Source organism: Lathyrus oleraceus, chromosome 7, assembly GCF_024323335.1.
Source record: "Lathyrus oleraceus cultivar Zhongwan6 chromosome 7, CAAS_Psat_ZW6_1.0, whole genome shotgun sequence".
In the NCBI taxonomy this organism is placed as follows: domain Eukaryota; kingdom Viridiplantae; phylum Streptophyta; class Magnoliopsida; order Fabales; family Fabaceae; genus Lathyrus; species Lathyrus oleraceus.
Window position 1 is genome coordinate 141,231,235 of NC_066585.1, and position 23,506 is coordinate 141,254,740.

The 23,506-nt window shown below is 32.0% G+C and overlaps 2 protein-coding genes across 7 annotated transcripts; one reads left to right on the forward strand and one right to left on the reverse strand.

Moving 5' to 3' along the window:
- The first annotated feature begins 8,624 nt into the window (after nt 1–8,624).
- On the forward strand, nt 8,625–11,953 carry LOC127106595 (glycolate oxidase 1). 3 transcript variants are annotated; one of them, XM_051043892.1, is made up of 12 exons: nt 8,625–8,794; nt 9,280–9,423; nt 9,544–9,668; nt 9,782–9,828; nt 9,994–10,071; nt 10,258–10,382; nt 10,486–10,552; nt 10,650–10,715; nt 10,811–10,880; nt 10,991–11,091; nt 11,257–11,361; nt 11,466–11,953. In XM_051043892.1, the coding sequence occupies exons 2-12, from the start codon at nt 9,284–9,286 to the stop codon at nt 11,649–11,651; spliced, it is 1,110 nt and encodes a 369-aa protein (XP_050899849.1). In that variant the 5' UTR covers nt 8,625–8,794; nt 9,280–9,283; the 3' UTR covers nt 11,652–11,953. The 3 variants fall into 3 exon arrangements, with proteins under 3 accessions (XP_050899849.1, XP_050899850.1, XP_050899851.1); XM_051043893.1 differs by having other exon boundaries at nt 8,636–8,794; nt 9,257–9,423; XM_051043894.1 differs by lacking the exon at nt 8,625–8,794 and adding an exon at nt 8,843–9,002.
- Nucleotides 11,954–14,255: 2,302 nt separating this feature from the next.
- On the reverse strand, nt 14,256–17,606 carry LOC127106596 (glycolate oxidase 1). 4 transcript variants are annotated; one of them, XM_051043896.1, is made up of 12 exons: nt 17,554–17,606; nt 16,997–17,382; nt 16,788–16,912; nt 16,603–16,649; nt 16,371–16,448; nt 16,023–16,147; nt 15,772–15,838; nt 15,592–15,657; nt 15,436–15,505; nt 15,154–15,254; nt 14,957–15,061; nt 14,256–14,647 (listed from the first exon to the last, which is right to left on the reverse strand). In XM_051043896.1, the coding sequence occupies exons 2-12, from the start codon at nt 17,128–17,130 to the stop codon at nt 14,462–14,464; spliced, it is 1,104 nt and encodes a 367-aa protein (XP_050899853.1). In that variant the 5' UTR covers nt 17,131–17,382; nt 17,554–17,606; the 3' UTR covers nt 14,256–14,461. The 4 variants fall into 4 exon arrangements, with proteins under 4 accessions (XP_050899853.1, XP_050899852.1, XP_050899854.1 ...); XM_051043895.1 differs by having other exon boundaries at nt 16,997–17,185; nt 17,430–17,595; XM_051043897.1 differs by having other exon boundaries at nt 16,997–17,185; nt 17,263–17,566.
- Between the last annotated feature and the right edge of the window lie 5,900 nt (nt 17,607–23,506).

Here is a 23,506-nt window from a genome sequence, read left to right on the forward strand (position 1 = left end):
TTCACACCGAAAATAATTGACTGAGCAGTGGCAGTTCCGCGCATCCCGTAGCACCCGATACGAAGCAGTGAGATTAGTCGAGCATCCCAGAGATGATGTTGAAGCTATTCATGCTCAGAATGTGTTGGTTCATGATGTTCATGTTGCCGATGAGGTGGTTGTTGATGAGGTGGCAGATGAGGTGGTCCAGCCAGATGTCCATGTTGCAGATGATGTGCTCCATCCAAATGTCATTGTTGTTGATGATGTGGCTACCACAAATCCGGTTCCATCTGCTACTGTTGACACAGAGATTACGATTCTATTGAATGAGCCGTTTGTGCACACTGATGGAGCATTTTCGAGATGACCCATTGACCGATTGATGCTTATAAAGTATGGTGGCATATTGAATATGATAGAGAAAAGTATATATATTTTGTGTTTAACTTTAATTTATTTACTATTGTTCCATGAAAGCTAACAACTAATGTTTTTATATTTGTTTGTCATAGGATTGTCCCACACCGAAGGTGACATCACACGGTTTGAAGCTGAAGAACTTTCTGAAGTCTCAGATGCCTGAGCATGTCAGGTGTATTTTACGTGATTTTGAGCTCCTTGCATTTGCTGACTGCTCACTTACCATGCTCGATGCTTCACTACTTACTGCTTTTGTTGAGCGATGGCACAAGGAGACATTTTCCTTTCATCTGTCGTTTGGGGAGATGACTATCACTCTAGATGATGTCTCCTCATTGTTCCATATCCCGTTACCGACAAATTCTTTAAGCTCCTGTTATTAGTCTGTCGCTTGCATGTTAGGCTGTTGTACAAGATTTGGGAGTTTCTGAGGAGGTCGTGCAAAAGGAGTTTGACTTTAATAGGGGACGCTCATCTTCATATGTCTTACCTTTAGGATAGATGCGACACATATGTATGAGGTTGTCGCTAGGGTGCATGCTATATCTAGTAGGATGTACTCTCTTTGCGGATAAGTCAGGTGTTTATATTGATACCCGATGCATGTGGTTGTTCAGTAGCCTTGACGATACCAGTTAGACTTGGGGGTGCGTTGCGTTGATCATCCTATATTCAACACTTGGAGTTACGACAACCTTTGAGACCAGACATCCTGCTGGTTATTTGAGTATATTACAAGTATACTTGAAATTATATTTGTCGTTTATTTCTTATTTAATTGTTACGAATAAAATTTCATAATTATTATTTGTTGTGTATGTGTTCTGATATCAGTGTTGGATATACGATCATTTCTCCATCATCTATGATATGAGGATACAACATTCCCTTATGGCGACCCCACGAGCGAGGAGATGAAGGGTCAGACTAGCACATACCAGTGGCGTTACAGAGTATAAGAGGATACTTGATGCGCTGACTGTAGATGATGTCATATCCGCGAATTTGATGGGTCTTCTTTATATTAAGGTTATATGTTGTGGGAGACCTTAGTCGCTAGACACTTGTCTAAGAGGTGTATGCGACAATATGATTATGTTTAGAGCATCCCACAACCAGTTTAGGATATTCCATATGCGAGCATTGGCATGTGGTTTCCGAGTAACATCATCAGCTCTGGTCGTGCCATTAGAGATCGTGCAGTTACAGTTCAACATGCTTCACAGTGTGAGGATAGTTACTTGGAGTGGTACCTCATTGTATGACACAGTTGCATCATTTAACCTGTTGAGCTTACAAATGATGTTAGGCCTTCCGATGTTAGGGTACCTGGCGATGACGTGTCAACGCCGCCTCCTCCAACTGATGCCGATGACCAACATCACCTCTAGATGATTACAGTTATTATGGATAACCTCATGTATTTGATAAACCCAAATGAGGAGGTTTTTACTAGATTATCTCGAGCTGCACATATAGCCCGTGGGGAACCTATTTAGACATTATTGTTATCTCTATGTATTATTTATATATTCCATGTAACATTACTCAGACATCTTCATCATAACTTTTTATTAGATTATATTTTTGATCTTCCATTGATGTAACATGAACATAAATTAACATTTGACAATGGATTATATAACTTAAGAAAACGATAATAAATAAGAAAATCTAGATACTACCAGATGATTCTTGACGTTTCATCATCTTAATTATATCGTCGACAAACCTTGAAATCTTCGCATCTAACTCGATCGGCCCCCTTGTTAACCTACGGTGAAATGATTTCCACAAAATCGTCAAGTCTTCATCGGTCTTTAACTCAATAAGGTTGTATTTCACCATTCAATTAGTATCAATCAAATCTTCACAAAACTTTATCTTTCTCACCATTCTGTTATCAGTATCAGGCAATAATTCATTCAACTTGGATGTCAAGGTGACAAGAGATGTGGTGCCATCCGAAAGCCTGAACTCTACGGGAGGTGAAGCTCCGTTGAAGAACACTTTTGTCTTAATAAAAAATTGAGGAAGAGGCATTTAGAGATATTTTTGTCAAACAACAGGTGACGCCTATTTATACAACTTTGAACTTATTATGGACCATACAAAACTGTCGATACAATCACCATTATCCAAAACTGTCGGCAACATTCTAAGCATTAAAAATTTTAAACAAATTAAACTATCGAAATTTTCACTTTGGTTGAAATTTCCGGTATAACATGGTAATTTTAACATTTCTGGTAATTTTGCAAATTCACATAAATTTCAAAAATTCTAGTATACCGGAAATTATATATACAGTATCGAAAACTTAGTTTGTACTAGAAATTTTAATTTGTCTACCAGAATTTTTTTATGAAAATGTGTTTCAAATTATTGTTAGGGGAAGTTATGTAATTATGAAATATGGGGAGGTTTCAGGTACAAGTGTGGGGGTGACAAGTTAAAACCTCTAAAAAAAAGTTGGGTTAAAATAACTAATGATTCAAATTAGTTATGTCAACCTAAGTCTAACACATGACGATATCTGATTAAGATATGATAGATACTGCATTTATATCTGAATGAGGATATTATAAATTGAGATTTGGGCAATGAAACCTGATTCTCAATCACCATTAAAAAGTCATACAAATTGGAGACAATCACATTAAATTGTCTTTGATGGGATTTTTTGTGAGGCAGGTGAGAGTTGTTATATAAGTTGAAGAGCGTGAGGAGAAGAGGTACTCACAATTCATAAGAGAATTTGACTTTGTCTTTATTTTCTCTTCAATAGTAGAGATATTCATAATTCATAAATGAATTTGACTATGTCTTTATTGCTCTTCAACAGTAAAGATAATCACAATTCATAAGAGAGTTTGAATGTGTCTTTGCTCTTCAATAGTGTTATCATTGGTGTACTTTTACGAGTATATTTTACATTCACGGTGGTGTCTAGTGAAACTGACTTGAATGACACACACTTACTCCTAAAGCTGTCTGACCTCATCTCATTATGACAAAGGCGATAACCGGTACCAACAACAACTACAACAATGATCATACTGCCATAACATAGATGCTAGATGTTATGGTCGAAGGCTACAAGAATGTTTTCATGACTTACATTAACAACAATACACCAAGTCATATGTGGTCGGAGAAGAGGAGCTCTATGATCCCCAATCACTCGGAATGGAGATTCGGTGTGCTCAAGTCCTCGGGAACTTCAAACCATTATTCCATGTGTAATTCAACAGGAACATATCATCTCCATCAACACCCATATAGCTACCATTAGGGTAGACGACCCACTTAAGTGCAAATTGATGGATGAAACTAGGGGTGTGAGTAGGCTTAGCCGAGTTACGCTTTGTCAAGCCTGAACCCTACCTACTAAAAAATACAAAGCCTAAGCCTACCACGTAGCTTATCATAAGCTTATTTTTAGGTTTGTGCCTGTAATTTTCAAAGGACCGATTTACCTATTAGACTACTTAAAATCCTATTTCATTTGAATGTTTGTAACTAAGCAACTCAACTAGTACTTAAATAGATTAACAAATTACAAGATCAATGCGACTAAGTATTTGTTTGTGTTGACTTATTCGAGTTTACCTATTAACATAAGTTTTATGATACTATTTGTTTGAGAGAACTTATGAAAACAACTTTTGGCAGTATTCATAAGATTTTTTCAGCTTATTTTCATAAGTTCTTCTAGGTATATAAGTATAAAATACAATATAATAATAATAATAATAATAATAATAATAATAATAATAATAATAATAATAATAATAATAAAGGTTAATACACATTTTACCCTCTCTCATGTAGGGCGAATTGAAAAAAAGACTTTGTAAAAAAAACACATTCTCTCATTTACGTTTTCAAATTCCCTTATTTTTTCTCTTAGTGAATTTGGTCAGCATAATCTTTGACGTGACACTGCACAATCGATTTTTTTATTTTATTTTATTTTTTTAAATGACATGGACTGCCACGTTGACTTTTATATTTTATTTTTAATTTTTTTAATGCTAAGTTGATTTTCTTTTTCTTTTCAATTTTTTAAAACTATTCAAGATGTAAGACATGTAAAAAAAGTCCCATATGAGGATCAAACAAGGAACATTATGGGTATGATTGGTTGAGAGAAAAAATTAATAAGAGAGAAATAGGTGAATAAGGGTACATGAAGAGAGAGAAAGAGATAGGAAATAAAGGAGATTTTAGATGTTGTTTGGTGTAAAAGAAAGAGAAGATAAATAGAAGAGAGAGAGGTAAGTTTAATTTTTAAAAAGACAAAAATATCTATAAGTTAAACATTATTTTTTTATAAGACAAGTCTAGGATTAGGTCTCGAATTGAATATTTGTAAGACTGAGATCTTTTGGCCTTCATATGTCGATAGTAAACTTCGTGATGATTTGTTTCTGTCAAACATTGAGAGGCCGACGCTGGGGATGAAGTTGATTGAAGGGGTTGTTAGTCAATATGACAACTTTATCAAAGGGTTGTCTATGAAGAGAGCTTCCAGGGCTATTTAGCAATTGCATCATATAGTACAACTAATGGATCCTCAGAGTGAGCTTTTTCTACTTCAATCCTGCATGGGTAATACCAATTTGTTTTTTGGCCTATGAATGTGTCAACCTAATCATATGGAGGAATTATCTATTTGATTCGATAAAGAGTTGTGAAGGGCGGTTGAAGACATCGTGGTTGGTAGAGATCATTTCTTCAAGGACCTTCAATGAAGGATGGCTTTTTTATCCATTAGAGTTGGGGGTTTAGGTTTGTGCTCGACAGTAGAGACTTCCTCATACTATTTTGTGGCTTCTACGGCCCATTCTTTGGGGTTACATGATCATATATTGAGAGATATTTATGGGATTAGGTTTGTACTCGGTAGTAAAGACACACACACACACATTATTTCTCTGTGTGTATGTGTGTGTCTGTGTGTGTGTGTGTCTATGTATCTCTCAAGGTCTTCATTCAAAACAACCATCATTGAGATTGAAGACACTTTGTTCGTGTGGACTAAGTAGATGCGTTGTTCTTCGTTCAACGTTTATGATTGTTATTTTAATTCTACATCAAAGGTGTTAATCGCCACAAGAGGTAACCGTTATATCACATGTCATGCTTATTCATAAGGATCAACTTAAGAGAAATTTGTATTTTCCTAGTCGTTTTATATCGTGATTTCCTTGTAGTGGTATCATAGTCACTTACAAAATCATGTATCAGATAACTATTTATTTTCTGTACTTTACGTATTAATTCAATTAAAAACATAATGAATTAAATAAGAAGAAGAAATTAAATATTGGCATCATTTTTTTTTTGTATAATTTGGATGTTCGTTGTTGACTATGCTTTAGAAATAAGATGTTTGTATGATGAAGCAGTGATACTCTGATCATCCATAATTGATACAAATATTTCCCATTTACACTTAGTGTTTGGTAAAAAATACCTAATATTTCTCATTTTATAATTTTTTGGATGTGCGGTGTATGTTTCAATTTCTCCACCACACCTCATTAAGATGGATCCTCAAAGGAAAATGGGAAAATATATTGGATAGGAATCTTCATAGATTATAAGGTACCGTGAATCAACAACGGAAGATTTATTCACTACTCGATTTGCTGATTGTCAGTTTGATGGATCAAATTTCTCATTATCAGAGGGAGAGAATAAGAAGCTGGATAAAGAGATCACTTGGAATGAATTATCATTGTCTCATCTTAATCCTCGAACAAAACAATGTGAACTAGAAGTTCAAAAGATAATTCACTTACAAATCTAAGCAAATAAGTTACCAAATGTCTTCAATGATCTAAAAATTATGACAAAATAGTATATACAAACAACTAATGTTCTAATAAAAATGGATGTCTCTGTTAGACAATCTAATAAGTCTCGATCACACATGAAGCATGACAGACCAACCAGTTCCAAAGATAAAAATCTTCGAATAAGTAAGGGAGCTAAGAATATAGATGTCTCGAGCGACGATATAGAAAATTGAAAAGATTCTTCAAACATGAAAATATGCAATTGAAGCAGAATTAAACTCACTTTAAAAGATATAAGTTTTTGGACCTGTGGTCCGAACACCTCGAGGTGTGAAGTCAGATGAATACAAATGGGTTTTTGTACGAGAAAAAAAATGAAACTAATGAAATTGTGAGATACAAATCTCAACTTGTCACTCAAGGATTTTCGCAAAGACTTGTAATTGATTTTGATGAGACATATTCACCTGTAGTGAATGCAAGTACTTTTCGATATTTAATAAGTCTTGTAGCACATTAAGGGTTTAATTTGTACATGATAGATGTTGTAACATCTTATAGCTATGGCTTACTTGATAATGACATTTATAAGAAACTCGCTGAAGGGTTTAATATACTCGAGAGAAATAAAGTTGGATCTCGAGAAAGCTACTCCATCAAATTGAACAAGTCTCTCTATGGGCTAAAATAATCTGGCGCATGTGGTATAGTTGACTAAGTGAATATTAACTAATGTAGGGATGTACAAATAACTCCATTTGTCCTTGTATTTTTATAAAGGGACATGGAAAAGATTTTTCTATAATAGTTGTCTATGTGGATGACATAAAAATTATTAGAACTCTTGAAGAACTTCCAAAAGCTATAAATTACTTAAAGAAAGAGTTTGAGATGAAGAACTTCGAAAAAACAAAGTTATGCTAGTTTAACAAATACAACATTTAGACAATGAAATATTTATACGTCAAGAAAGTTATATAGCAAAAGTGATAAAACGCTTCTATATGGACAAATTTCATCCATTGTCTACTCCAATGATGGTTAGATAATTGGATATGGAGAAAGATCCTTTCATACCTCAAGAAAAGGATGAATAATTACTTTGTTATAAAGTACCATATTTCTATACGGTTGGAGCATTAATGTATCTTGCAAATTATACACGCATTGATATATCATTTGTTTTCAATCTATTAGCAAGATACAATTCTTCACCTACACGAAGATATTGAAACATAGTCAAACATACACTTCGTTACCTTAGGGGTACAATGGACATGCGTTTGTTTTATTCTAAAGTATCAATATTCAAATTACAGGTTATGTAGATGCATGTTATTTGTTTATTTGTGATGGTATAGATATTTCATATAGATATGTGAAACAAAACCATAACAACAACTTCATCTAATCATGCACAACTGTTAGAACTACATGAGGCAAGTCAAGAATGTGTTTGGTTGAAATCCATAATTCTACGCATGCAAGAGACTTATAGTTTGTCTTCCAAAAAATAAATACAAGAATCATATTTGAAAATAATACTATATGCATCGCTAAATTGAACGATAGTTACATTAAATGAGACTGGATAAAACACATTTTTCTATAGTTCTGATCTTCAAAAGAGTGGTGATATAAACATTTAACAAATTCATTCATGTGATAATCTTACATATTTTTTCACATAATCATCTTCAAATAGAACTTTTAATCAATTAGTACAAAAGATTAATCATCATCGTCAAAAAAATGATCGTTCATTTGAATAAGAGAAATAAATTTATCTTAAAAGAATATTATAATATTTTTACTTCACTAAATTTTTTTTCGTTGATTTTTTTAATAAGGCTTTAGCTAAACATAACTTAAACGAATAATGGTTATTAAATGTAATTGTTTTTTATATATAATGTTCTTCTTTGTAATCATTTATGTTGACTATAATATCAATAATTTATGGATTTAATTGAAATACACGGACAATGTAAAGAAATTTTATATCATCAGTTAATCATAAACATTGGATATTGAAAAAAGTTTGACTTTTATTTTAAAAATTTATAAAATAATGCAAACGGATGATGGTGATGAATCGACAGTGTAAATCCTTTTACATTAACGATGCATAATAATTAATCTCATAATTTAGTATATTATCGGATTATGATCTATTATAATACTCGTGGTATTTCTCTATAAACTTTAGTTCTCTTTCTCATTATTTCATAACAATCTCATTATTTCATAACAATAAATTAGTATTTTAATTAGAAACCAATAATTAATACATTAGTTTAATAGATCGATGAGAATTTATTATGTAAATGTTGTATGATAATAATTGCGGGATGAAATAAAAAAAAAAGATGAGAGAGAGGATAACTGTTACCTTTCTGTAAAATATTCCAAATTTCTGCAATATATTCCATATTAATGTGCTGACAAATGACTCACCATTTTGTCATTACATAACCTTTGCTCTGTTTGTTTTCTATTTCGCTATATTACACACTCTCACACTTGCGATACTTGTTTAACTTTCTCGCCATTTTTTCTTGCTCCACCCCCTCCCCAAAACAAAGGTGTGTGATCCCTTCGTTTTATATTTCGTTTTGTTTTCATTTTTCTTTATTCATTTCATGTTATTTCTAGCCGTATAGATTATACATATATGCGTATGTTGGATCATATTTTTGTACAATATTAGATGTTAAATTTGAATTGCATCTGTTTCTGTAAATACTTATCAACAGCACGCATCAATCGGAAACATAGCTGAAACTGATTTAGGTATTGATCACATGTGTGTATCTGTCTGATACGTGTCTGTGTCTGTGTTTCATAGATATTAATTGTGATTTGATCCGCGTTTGATATGTGTCAATGTCATGTATGTGTTTGTGTTTCATAGATATTAATTGTGATTTGATCCGTGTCTGATACGTATCAATGTCGTGTATGTGTTTATGTTTCATAGATATTAATTGTGATTTGATGATGTTATAAAACTTTTTAAATTATTTGAATGAATTCATGTTGTGTAGTCACTGTGTTTTACTCAAATCAGGAAGATGGATTTGATAACTAATGTGAGCGAGTTTGAAGCAATTGCAAAACAAAAATTGCCAAAGATGATTTATGACTACTATGCATCAGGGGCAGAAGATGAATGGACATTGAAAGAGAACCGAAACGCATTCTCAAGGATTCTGTAATCTGTTTAGTTTCCTAAACCAGATTGTATTTTACTTTTATGTGTTAAAGCCTTTAGGTTTAATCGTATGTGTACTGTTAAAGCCCTTATTTAAATATCTATGTTTACCAAAAACAGGTTCAGGCCGCGAATTCTGAGGGATGTAAGCAAGATAGACTTGACAACAAATGTATTAGGCTTTGATATATCAATGCCTATCATGATTGCTCCTACAGCTATGCAGAAGATGGCTCACCCTCAAGGTATATGTAATGCCATTAAATTCATTGTCTGTGTTACATTAAGCATATTATTTACATTGTATCATGTATTTTCTTCTTGTTATATATAATTTAATGACAGTATTTTTGTGTAGGAGAATATGCTACTGCTAGGGCAGCATCAGCTGCTGGCACAATCATGGTGTGGTTTCCATCATATTTGTTCTCTTCTTTAGTTTTGTTCCCAAACATCAACTATATTTTTTCCCTTGTAACTTATATATTTGAATCTCTCCCCGATATTCCATGCACCAGTTATGCCTAATTAGTTTCTTTCTGATTGTTTCATTGTTTTTTTTTGTTATAGACACTATCCTCATGGGCTACTTCCAGTGTTGAGGAGGTTGCTTCAACTGGACCTGGCATTCGTTTTTTCCAACTTTACGTGAGTATATTGCCCTCATTTCTTATTTCATGACTCTTTTTCCCTGTGATGTGTTTGTCACGTGTCTCTCTTGACTACATAAATATTTCCTGTGATGTGCTTATACACAAGAAATGATATTTTATCACATTCTCAACTTACTTGTTTTATAACTTAATTTGTTGTTGTTATTTTCTTTATTCTTAGGTGCTTAAAAACAGAAATGTGGTTACTCAGCTTGTGAGAAGAGCTGAATCTGCCGGTTTCAAGGCAATTGCGCTTACCGTGGACACTCCAATTCTTGGTCGTAGGGAAGCTGATATTAAAAACAGGTTGAAAATCATTTGGACAATCTTTTTACAAAATTTAACATAGCGTTGAACTGATAAATCTTATGTTTTAAGATGTATATGCCAATGGCTTATTCTTGTACAGATTTACAATGCCACCACACCTTATCTTTAAAAACTATGAAGGATTGGATCTTGGAAAGCTGGATAAGGTTTGTTTGTGATTAGTATGAATTCAGAAATTAGATAGCTTTTTCCATTCCTGATCATCTTACTTTTTCCATTTTCGGTTTGTAATCAATCATTTAGAAGACTGATGATTCTGGTCTAGCCTCTTATGCTGCTGGTCAAGTTGACCGGTCACTCAACTGGGAGGTAACTCACATCTTTCACATATGTATGTTCGATTTCCTTGCCTGCGACAATATTGTATATGGAAGTAATTAATACTATGGTAAACCTTATTGCAGGATGTGAAATGGCTTCAAACAATCACCTCATTGCCAATTTTGGTGAAGGGTGTAATTACATCTGAAGATAGTAAGCTTCTTACTTAATAACAGCTATATTTTGATATTATGCTTCCTTATCTATTTCATCTTTGATCTTATCAATCTTGAATTTAATTCCATAATTCTATTCTAATGTAGCAAAGTTAGCTATACAAGCTGGAGCTTCTGGAATCATTGTTTCCAATCACGGTGCTCGCCAACTTGACTATGTGCCTGCAACTATTACGGCTTTAGAAGAGGTACAAGTTTGTTTCCTTTTCACTTTTTGGTCCTAGTTTCCCAACTTTGTTAAGATATAGCATATATTGTTGATATATCTCTTAGTTATATGTGGAAAAGCTACTTTATTACTACCATACATATTATAAGATTTTACTAAAGTTTTTGTTGCTTGCCTAGAATAGGTTGTGAAAGCAGCAGGTGGAAAAATTCCGGTTTTTCTGGATGGCGGAGTCCGTAGAGGGACAGATGTTTTTAAAGCACTGGCTCTTGGAGCATCTGGTGTATTTGTAAGTATATGATTCTTTTCCAACCATGATAGAAATAATTAAACATCAATTAGAGATATAAACTGATACAAATGACCTTTCTTCCATAATGACGCATATACCAGATTGGAAGACCTGTGGTGTTCTCGTTGGCTGTTGATGGCGAAGCTGGTGTAAGGAAAGTACTTGAGATTCTTCATGATGAGTTTCATCTAACCATGGCATTATGCGGTTGTCGCTCACTCAAGGAGATAACTCGTGATCATGTTGTCACAGAGTGGGACCGTCCAAGAATTGATCCTAGGTTATAAAATGACAGAACTACATGCCCGAGTCTTCTGATAATAATAGGAATATTCTATCCTATGCTTCAATAGGAAACTTAGTTTTGCACTATAACCCATGAGTGATCCTTAAGAAATTTCTACTTTTACAATAATTATAAACTTCTTTATAAAATGCATTTAGACATGTGCTATTTGTAGCACAACTTGGATAGCACTTGGGACTGCACTATATGCACGTTTGAGATGATGCAAATGTGTGTATATTGGTTTTGTGATGTATTATTCATTATTACTACGAGTAATACAGATGCTAATTTCATTAAATATATGATAATCTCAATCAATTATCAATTACAAACTCTCTGGAATCTTTGATTATTTACTGTTGAATAGTTATTCCTCAAGATCTGCATTAATTCCTGGTTTGAGCATATTATGGGTGTAGTTCTAGCAGAAATCATTCACATTGCGCACACTATCTGGATGGCCATGAACTGCATCCGGTTCAACAACTCTGAATGAAATGTGATGGATTGAACCATTCAATTAAATTTAATAAAAGATTCTCCTCAAATCATAGACAATAATAGAGATAATAATCCTTTTTTTATTCACTTTTTCCATGATCATCTCTCAAATTCTACGAGATATATTATTCTTATTATCCTTAATCATTTAGTAACTTATATCTATCGAATAACAATTTAATATTTTAAATTTATCAACTATGGTTAGATACATTTTGTAGCCTATTATAATATTTGTTATTAATATTGTATGATAATTGAAATTGTACAAGCTGGTGAAATATTGTCTGGTTTAATCGAAAACACATTCAATGTATCACTGTTCTTCATTTTGATTATGTGTATTTGGCATGCCTCTTTTAAGTGCTCACTATCTTTCGATTCGGTGGAGTGATCAATCCATGATACCTATTATCAAAACACAAAAATGAATAAAGAGAAAGGGTGGGATTTTTCCTCCTGTGACCCACAATTTAGGCTTAATCATCGGCAAATTATGATAATTTCTCTACTAGTTAAGGAATTTGTAGGCTAAACAAATTATAGATAATTGATAAATTAATTGTTTTTAAATATAATATTTTCTATAATTAATGCCTCAATTTATTCTAAAGTTTGGTCAAGGCAACGATTTTATTAAATTTATAAATATCGGATAATTAATTTATATAAGAATTGTATTTTGTTTTAAATTATTTATTTTCAAAATATTTTATATTTCAATTTGATAATATTAATCAATTTGGATATATATTTTTTTATTTTATTTTTAGGATTGAATTTTATCACGTAAAATAATTAAACATTTGCTGTGAATTAAATTTGAGATTTATAGACTATTTTATATGATTTATTCTCATGATTTGAGTCTAAAATATTTTTATTGAAATATATTTGATTTGTAGTAACACTATTGTTAATTACTCTATTTAAGTGTTATGGTTGATATAATATATTAGGTTCATTTAATTTGTTATAAGTTTGCCATTAATTTATGAAGGTCATTAATTTATGAAGGATTTAATTGATATACATAGACCGTGTAAAAAGATTTTACACCGTTAATCCTATCTGTTGGATATTGAAATAAATTTGACTTTTATTTTAAAAGTCTATAAAGTAATGCAAACGGATAGCGATGAATCGACAATGTAAATCTTTTTACACTGCATAGTAATTAATCCCATTTATGAATCATGATACTATAATATTCTATGAGTTATAAAAGTTTAATGATTCTATTTATAAAAGTTTAATGATGCTATCATCTAACTCTCTTTAAAGTTAGTTGATATTTCTTTTTAATTTTTTTAAGGAGAAATTTGTTTTTAATATTATCTATTCCTATGAAAATTATAAAATATACATTTATATAAAGTGAAATTCATTTCCAAAATATTTTGAATTAAAAATTCCTTATTTATATTGTAATAAATTGATTTTTTATTATATATTCAAATAAATATAAATCTAATCTCTCATGAGTATATTTGAAATCTTATTATCGTAAGAATTTTATTTTGAATAATTAAATAATAATTTTTAATTTGTATAATCATAATCTCACCTCTAGTAAACACATTTATACAAAATTTTATATTTTGAATAAAATATAATTAAATTTTAATTTGCATGATTGTAACTCGAACTCACTTATCGTTTATAAATTTTATTTAATAAAATAATTAAATTTATTTTAGTTATAATAAATATTATATTGATAATAAATATACCTTCATATATTAATAATAGTAATATAATTTATTTTGTTTAATGTACTTGTGATTTTATATTTATATGTTCCGAATACACTATCAAGTACTATCCATAGAGCCGGTGATTCTCCTTGGGGTGTTGCCTTTGTCCTTTTGTTGCTTTTCTTCCTTATTTCCTACCAACCCTCCTTGCATGACCTTATTAGCATATGTGCTCCTAATATGTATTTTAGAGTTAGATTGTCGTAATTTTGGCAGAATCATGATGTATTACCGATGATTTTGGCATAATCTCTGATATATTTCTACTACAATCTACATGCATTGAGTAAACATGCAGTTACTACAACTAAGTCATGGATTTCATGGCATGTAACAAATCTATATGTCATTTTTTCAATCCACCATCTAAATTCATATCTGTCAAAATACACTGTTAAACTCAAACTTGTCAAAATAAATTGATGAAAGTTTGAGAAAAATTCATGTTTATAACATGAAATGATTATAAGATTATAAAATTAAATTTCTATGTTTGCAAGTTTCTCAATGAGTACCCTCCTCATGCTCCAACACTATAGAGAATGATGTCTCATAATCTGGGAGCAATTCTTGGGCGGTCACGCTCAGTCACAACATGGTCACGAGTTATGTCCTTCAGTGAAGGGCAACCACAAAGTGCCATGGTTATTTCAAGTTCATCATGAAGCATCTTAAGTGCCTTCCTTATACCAGCTTCACCCTCAGCAGCCAATGAGAACACCACAGGTCTTCCAATCTGATATATTATAGAAATATGGGACTAGTTAGAATATATTACAGCATCTCCATTTAATAAAAATACTAATAAATCACATTACTAATTAGTTTCTGAGTTTTGATAATAGTAATCGAATTTGGATATAGATTCTTGGGGGCAAGTTATCGCTAGTAACTGTGTGATACAGTTACTACCTTCTACAGACCAATCTAAATCAATGATCGAGACCGTTCAAAAGTATTTCAGAAAATGAATACAATGAACTGTCTAATAATAGCAACATTTTGCTGTTATTACTGTAAGGAATTTATAACATGGTATACTTACAAATACACCAGAGGCTCCAAGAGCCAATGCTTTAAAAACATCTGTCCCTCGGCGAACTCCACCATCCATAAAAATAGGAACTCTTCCCTCTGCAGCTTGAACAACCTATACAAAGTAATAAATTAAAGAAATGCAATTATTATATTAGTTAGAAAAGAAGGCAATGAAGAAGAAACTTTGGATAACATAAATCAGACCTCTTCTAAAGCCATAATAGTTGCAGGGACATAGTCAAGTTGGCGAGCACCATGATTGGAAACAATGATTCCGGAAGCTCCAGCTTGTATGGCTAACCTAGCTGCATTTTCAAAGATCAAATGGATAAGGAAGCTTTGAATAAAAAATATAGGATTTAATTGGTTCACGCTTTCTGTTTTTATGCTCTCATTAAGTTATAATCGTTGGATAATTAAATGTTTGACTTTAGTTATAGTTATTTTGAAAGTAAGCTCTAGAACGTATCTCTTTGATAAGTTTACCATCTTGAGCCGTAAGTACTCCCTTCACTAAAATGGGCAATGGGGTGATTGTTTGAAGCCATTTTACATCCTGTTACAAGTTTTTTCATAGTAGTTATTGTGACTTCCACATTCAATGTCACATATATGTAAAAGATCTATATATCATAGTATCACCTTCCAGGTGAGTGATTGGTCATATAGACCATTAGTCACAGAGATGAGACCACCATTGTCTTTAATCTGCAAGGTTATATCCACTTTCTCAAATAGTTATAGCAAAAGTAACAACATTAAGATGACAATAACAAAAGAAGAAAAATCATCTAATTTAAAATCTCTGTAATGATCACACACCTTATACAACTTTTCAAGATCCATGACTTCAAAGTTCTTCATTCTCAGATATGATGGCAGTATAAATCTGTAAAAATCTCCAATAAACAAACCAGGAATATATATGTTTTTTAAATCTCCAGTACAAACTTCTAATAGTGTTTATCTTAATCTGATTACAAACTCCGCGTGTTCCATGCACCAGTATCTTAGTACTATTTTTTAAATATAAGACTTATCAATTCAAATGAAATTTCGCAATGATTGTCAACCTATTTTTTATGTCAGCCTCTCTACGACCAATGACCGGAGAGTCTGCAGTAAGGAGAATTGCCTTGAAACCAGCCTTTTCAGCTCTTCTCACAAGCTGAGTAACCATATTTCGGTCTTTAAGCAGCTGGGAGAAGAAAATAACAAACAAATTAGATTATAACACTAATAAATTGAAAAGTTAGATAATCAAGTTAGTAATTGTTTGAATGTAGCAAAGATTATATCATACATCAAAAGCAGATTCCTGGTTTAAACTAAGTTGCTTGGAAATGTTTTGAGGAGGAGACAAGTGACACGCACGTCATAGAAAATAAAATAAAGAGAAAGAATGAAGAGAATATACCCACATAGAGTTGGAGGAAGCGTATGCCAGGTCCTGTTGAAACAATCTCCTCAATGCTGGAAGTAGCCCATGAGGATAGTGTCTGTCACAAAATTATCAAAATGAATATCTCAAATATTAAATACTCCCTCCGTAACAAAATATATATAAAAATACAGGTATTTCCTTCCAAATCTGGGCCAATTATACTTTTTTTTGCTAGAGCAGAGAATTAATAAATATGGTTGAAATCAAACCATGATGGTGCCAGCTGCTGATGCTGCTCTAGCAGTAGCATATTCTCCTACACACAAAAAATGCATGATTTGTTTTAGTTTAATAAACTTCAATGTCAAACACATGAAGAATAAAGAGCTTCTTCTGCGTTAACAAAAAGTACATAACAACAACGAGTAGCTTAATGTAACGGAAAAATGAGTACCTTCAGGGTGAGCCATCTTTTGCGCGGCTGTAGGAGCAATCATGATAGGCATTGATATTTTGAAGCCTAACACAGTTGTTGTCAAATCTATCTTGCTTACATCGATAAGAACACGTGGCCTAAACCTATTCTCAGTAAACATAGATATTGAAATAAGGGATTCAGCAAAAGAGAAGATGAAAATGAAATAAAACAAGTTAGTAGATTACATAATCCTTGAGAATGCATTGTTCTCTTTCAAAGTCCACTGATCCTCTGCCCCTGATGCAAAGTAATCATAAATCATCTTTGGCAACTTTTCCTTTGCAATTGCTTCATACTCGCTCACATTTGTTATATTCATCCTCTTCTTAATAATAGTCAAGTTACTTTATTATGTTATATGTCCACAAGATCGTCTGAAAGTGAGATCAAAATGCATAATTACTCAATATAACATCAATCTAAACCAGGTAAGAAAAAGAATGAAATTAACATAAATGATTCACTGCCGTGACCCCTTCCGGCCTCTGTTTTCCGGTCACCACCGCCCGGACACCACTTTCGCCGCCTATTCCGGCGAACCACCCCACCATCAGAAGCGACTTTTCCGATCCTGTAGAATGAAATTAACTTAAATGTAAGATGAATAGGAGAGAGAACCTGTAGTTTGGAATGCTGAAGTAAGGAACAAGTTGGAACTAATCAGGAGAATGGAGAAAATAAGATATGACAAAAAAAGAGTCAATGAAGTCTCAGCAGGAGACAGTGACAGTAGCTAGCATACGAGAGTTTGTGACCCAAATGCCACCCAGCTGAAATAGAAATTCCAAAGTACCAACTCTTCAAAAAATTATAATAAATATTTTTTGTTTATATTTTAATTTAAATATATTTTAGTATCTAATAAATTTTGTTTTTCATAATTAAATATATAATATATTGTTTTCCCGCTCAAAGAATTTTTTTAGTATAGTTATTTCCCACCTAAACAATTTTATAATATAATTTTTTTCCTCCATCGGGTCGTCTTCTATAAATAGAGGTGGTTAAGACAAATGAAGATATAATTTTTCTTTACTAATTGTTCCACATATTTCTTAATCATATCTATGTGTTGTATTGTGTTTTTTGAAGCAGATAAGCATATGAGGGTTTCTTTGAATCCACAATGAAAATTCAGATAATTGGTTTTTGCCATCAACGCAAGTTTTCGACAGCTGGGTGGTCTGATTCAATGTGTTAGAAAAATTGAATATTATTGTCCTTACATAACTCTGACGGATGCTAGCCCAGATGGTACATACATGTATTATTGGGATTGTGTAGAAAATGATTTGGATGTTACTTGTATGTTTTCTGCACATCGTGGAGAAGTTAACTGAGGTGTTGAAGATCCACTTGTTTTAGTTGTTGTCGTTTAATATGATAACATGATAAAAGAAGTTATAGTGTTTATCTGTTTTAACGTTACCACATATTGGTGTGTTGTTGTAATAATTGTTGTGTTTTATCTTTATTTGAAATTGTTATTATGGTGTCATCCTTCATGTGTTGTAACTAGAAATTTTATGCTCTAAATAAAAGTTGTTGTTGTTGTTGAAAAACAAAATACACGAAATATAACTAGGATTCAAAAGACTAAAACTTCAGACATAACTAACTAGAAGGTTCAGGCTTGTTTGAACATTTTCAACGCATATGGCCGATTTCTCGACAAATACCACACCTCATTTTTTCTTTTTCAACATTGTTCATTTCAGTTCTAATCTGGTTACTGTTTAGGCAACCTTTCTTTTTTCTCCTCATGATCTCATTGTGACAAAGAGTGTCACCTTCATATTGCGGCCAAGTTGTTTCAGTCGGGATCTCGAGGAAGCTCTCCTCGTAGACCTTAAAGACGTTTACAACTTTGAACACATCAGCTATATGCACATAATAGTCTTGTCTTATGCTTGAACACACTGCAATAACATGTGAGCAAGGGACATGAAACGTTTGGAATCTTCCACACTCACACATCCGGTTCCTAAGGTCGACGTTGTAATGGGTAGTCGGTCTACCGTCGTTATGATGCACAGTTTCTTGGACCAGGAAGTAGAACCTTTGGCAATCAAATTGCATAATTGTGTGGCTATTTGATTTGATTACCTCTTCCTCAATTCCCTTCATACAATTATCAGTGTACAGTCGGCCAGAACCCAACATTTTAGTCCAATCGTGTCCTCTTTTCTCAAACAGTATGCTCAACCTATAGTATGTTAATTTTACCAAAGCAGTAATAGGAAGGTTGCGTGTGGCCTTTAAAACCGAGTTCATTGATTCAACGAGGTTGGGTGTGATATGGCCCCATCGCTTCCCTCCATCGAACGATCTGGTCCATTTTTCTCTTGGAATATTGTCTACCCATTGTAATGCTTCTATGTTAACGTTACGTATCTCTCCCATGTAGTATTCGTATGTTGACTCGTTTAATGCATATCCTGTGTATGAAAATAAAAAATAAATTAATATGTAGAAGATATTGCTAGATGTCTTAACAAAGATATGTTTAGGAAAAATACCCATGTTGACAACTTTTTTACGAAGTTCCTTGTCTCTGATTTCCCTCATAAAATTTTGCGATATATGCCCGATACAATAGACGTGTGATGAGGGAGGGTTCTCCGAGCCATTATCCGAGTTATTATAGGCACTCTTTATTGACTCATGTCTATATGAGATCAAATATAGGTTGGGTTGTGGTATAACGTGCATTCTAATATTTCTCAAGAAAAAACTCTAAGCATCACCAGTTTCACCCTCTACCAATGCAAAAGCTATTGGAAATACGTTCCTATTCCCGTCTTGTGCCACAACCATTAACAAAGTTCCCATGTATTTTCCATATAACCATGTGCCATCAACTTGAACTAGCGGTTTGCAGAATGCAAAACCCTTTATGCATAGTTAGAAAGCAAAAAAAAACGGTGGAAAACTCTAGCACCACTTATTTGTGTCCCTTCGTTTGAAAATACAGGAAAGGTCTCGAGTTCTATTATTGTACCCCGTAGAAATGTTTTCATGACCAATAACCATCGCGACAGGTGGTTGTTTGAAGTCTCTCAGTTTCCATAAATAGAAGTGATGGCCTTGTTCTTTGAAATCATTGCCTTTTTGTAAGAGATTGTGTAGTTGAATGTCTCCCGAATATGAGTGATGTTGTGTTTCACTTTTAGCGAAGTATCACTATTGATTAAAGATTTGATATTGTCACATATTATACTCGAGTCAAGTTTTCTATGATCTTGAGACATTGTGGAAAACATGCAGGTGTGCGGACCATTAACCTTAGTGATCACCCACGTACCACTCCCTTTCCCCATAAAGACTTTACATTTGAAGATGCATTCTTTGTTAACACACTTGATTATGTCTACTCCACCACGACCACAATTAATAAACCCTTAAACACAAATCACTCCCAACCAACGTTATACCCAAACATTGACTTCCACCCAATATGAACCACAAATTCAATATACTCATCCCTTCCAACAACAAACACAATACACCAAATACCAACAACGAAACTACCAAACTCAAACACAACATACCTCATACCAACAACCAAACTACCAGACACAAACACAACATACACCAACAAATTACACATATCAGACACCACAAAACCCTACAAACTACCCTTCTCAAACCCAACAACAACCATGCCTCTGTCCCCCAAAAAACTACACACACATCCCACCACCTAACTTTGATTACTCAAATACCAATCAACAATCAACAACCACGGATGTGAGTGACTATTACATCGCAACATATAACCTTCAAACTCAAACCCCGCCTCATTGACACAAATATTAAACAACTTGTCTCCAAATATCGATTTTCGAGAATTTTGAAGCATTCAAAAATTTTCGTGAACAACCACCTATTTTTTCAACAAAATCATTAGGTCGTGGTCACCGGGTTCGAGTTCATGCAAGATGTAGCACTGGTAGTAATTTTGTCGATGAAGATCCCAACCAACGTAGAAATTAATTTCTTTTTAGTTATCTCATGCAAATCTTATAATTTTTAATTATATTTTAATAATATTTAGCATGTAACATTATATATATATATATATATATATATATATTAGAAAAAATTAATTATATTAATTATTTTTTAATAAAAAATTAAAATAATATTATATTAAATATTAATTTTTAATTAATTTATATATTAAAAAAATTAATTTTAATTAATTAAAAATAAGTCAAAAAATTAAAAACGAAAAAAAAGGGACCTCCATTTGAGATGACGGACTCCAACTGGACCTCTGACCCATCCCAGATGGAGTGTGTCAAAATAATAATAATAAAATCCACTAAAGGACAAAAATAATGGCATTTTGAGAAAAAAAATTCAAGAAATGACATTTTCCGATTTCTATTTTAGTAATGTGACATTTGGATCAAAAACTCTTGGTACCACATGTTCGCACTTATAATGTCCAACTAAACATTGGATGAAGCAAATAACTAATGAAGTGAAAAAAAATGGAATACAACTAACAACACTTGATTATCTTTTGATGAAGTAAGGAACAAAATAAGAATGAAAAAAATATGTTAAAATTTAAAAATAATAAAACTTGTTTTAGTTTTACAAAATTATTTTTAAAAACTATTTCATCTCCTCTTCTTTATGTTTCCACCAACCATTCCCCAAATCTTTTTGGGTAACGCTTCATTCTTCATCCAAGCGAGGTTGGCATTGTCCATTTCAAAATGGACATCCTTAAAGCAGGTATCAATGACGATCTCAATATCTTTGAGTAGCATTATGGTTTTACCAAGCATTGGGTTATTGTCCCCAGTTGTGAATTTTGTGCATGCCGATAAGGTTTCATCAATCTCATCTCTAAAAATCACCCCTAAATCCCACTTCCCATCGTGGTCTAAGCATGCATCGCAATTACTTTTGATCCACCCCTTTTCCAGCATATTCCAAACATCGGTGTATTTCAAACAGTCATCTACATGTCCTTTTTCAGAGAATTATTAGATAAAGTCTTCCTCTTAGCTTTTTTTTTTATGATATATGTTGGTATTTAAGCATATTTTAGAAATAAGGAAAAAGAAAAAAAAAATTGCTATACTTTTTATTAATGGTAAAGTTGTAATATTGTAAATCTGTTATTTTTAAATAGAATTACTAAAAAAATTAATTTTTCTTCAAAATTTATTTTTAAAATTAATTTATAAAATAATTATTAAAAATTAAAAATTATAAGTCATTCAAACAAGTTCTTATTTTTTTTCTCAATAAAAAGAAAAAGAAAAATTAAGATAAAACGATAATAATCACTATAAACACACAATCTTAAATACAATGGTTTGAACTATAGTGAATTAATCTAATAATATTAATTTTTTCAAAGATTTTTGGAAATTTTCCATTATTAGAAGATATACACTAAAATACAAATAAATTTAAAAGTTTACCCGCAACATCGTAGATAAATTTATGTTTTTATGGGTTACTTAAAAACAAACATCAAAATGAAAATTTTTAAGAGTAAATCTAATTTTTTAGGGAAAAAATATACAACGGAATACATTAGGAATTTTGAAAATTGAATTTACAACTCCTTATCACTTGAATCTCTAATGATCATTTTAAAACAATTTTGTTTACAAATTATCTCCGTTGTTATGATTAGAGTAATTTTTTATTTACAAATTAAAATATATCTTATCAACGGCTAAGTTCTGGATAAAGTTTTCATAAATTTAATAAATAAAACTTTGTTTTAGTTAGGTTAAGTCGCGGTAATTTTCTTAAATTTATTTTAAATGTATTCCAGTGTAGAATTTTATCTACGAAGACTTAAGCTTACCCATGATTTATGTCATGGATAATTTTCTCAATTTTTTTTTAATGTATTTCATCATACAATTTTATTTTTGTTCTTATATTTATCCATGTGGGTAAATTTAAAAATAAAAATCAATATTTTTTTATACATTTTTTACTATCGAAGATAAATAATCAAAAGGGTACAATTAAACATTTATTTTATTTTGTCAGGGTAAAAATATAATTGTAAGGTATGCCCTGAAATTTTTAATAATTTAGGTGTTAAAGAAATTTTGGAGTGACTTAGGGATAGCCCGCCCTAAAGTTGCTAATGTAAGGTTTTAGAGATTTTTAAAAATTTGAAATTTTCAAACTAAAATAAAGGGAGTTGTTCTTTCCACCTTAGAGGTGAAGAATCATCCTATTAAAATCTAAAATCGTATTTTATAAATTTGAAAGAATATTTTTGTATACATCCCATATATACCATATTGTTTCATAAGTGAGTCATATAACTATTTAATTATAAATTAGTACATGGATGAATCTCCATAGAATTTATGGAAATATATTTCTGTAATAATCTTTAGGTAATAAGGTTTGACATTTTTAAAGAAATATATTGATGTCATAGGCCATTTATAATAAGTAAGCTATCATAATAAATTTGATATCAATTTGTTCAGTCCGAGAATCAGAAATAGATGCAGTTGGAAAATTAATGATCTTGAATGATGATTTTAATCTCCTTTACAGTGGCGCGGGTTGGACTCGCATGGTTAGCACTCTAACACCCAAGTGAATTTAAGATTCAAGATGAGTATATCAAAAATGGATATTAGAGATTGTACATTGCTCTTAGCGTGTGAACTGATTTTATATATTGGGTCAAG

What these genes read in the sequence shown, in the direction of transcription:
- LOC127106595 (XM_051043892.1), top strand. Translation starts at nt 9,284, where the DNA reads ATGGATTTGATAACTAATGTGAGCGAGTTTGAAGCAATTGCAAAACAA. An exon ending in ATCTTGGAAAGCTGGATAAG is followed by an intron (nt 10,553 to 10,649) that starts GTTTGTTTGTGA and finishes TCAATCATTTAG; the next exon opens with AAGACTGATGATTCTGGTCT. An exon ending in TTGGAGCATCTGGTGTATTT is followed by an intron (nt 11,362 to 11,465) that starts GTAAGTATATGA and finishes CGCATATACCAG; the next exon opens with ATTGGAAGACCTGTGGTGTT.
- LOC127106596 (XM_051043896.1), bottom strand. Translation starts at nt 17,130, where the DNA reads ATGAATATAACAAATGTGAGCGAGTATGAAGCAATTGCAAAGGAAAAG. An exon ending in ACCAATCACTCACCTGGAAG is followed by an intron (nt 15,506 to 15,591) that starts GTGATACTATGA and finishes AACTTGTAACAG; the next exon opens with GATGTAAAATGGCTTCAAAC. An exon ending in AGTACTTACGGCTCAAGATG is followed by an intron (nt 15,255 to 15,435) that starts GTAAACTTATCA and finishes TTGAAAATGCAG; the next exon opens with CTAGGTTAGCCATACAAGCT.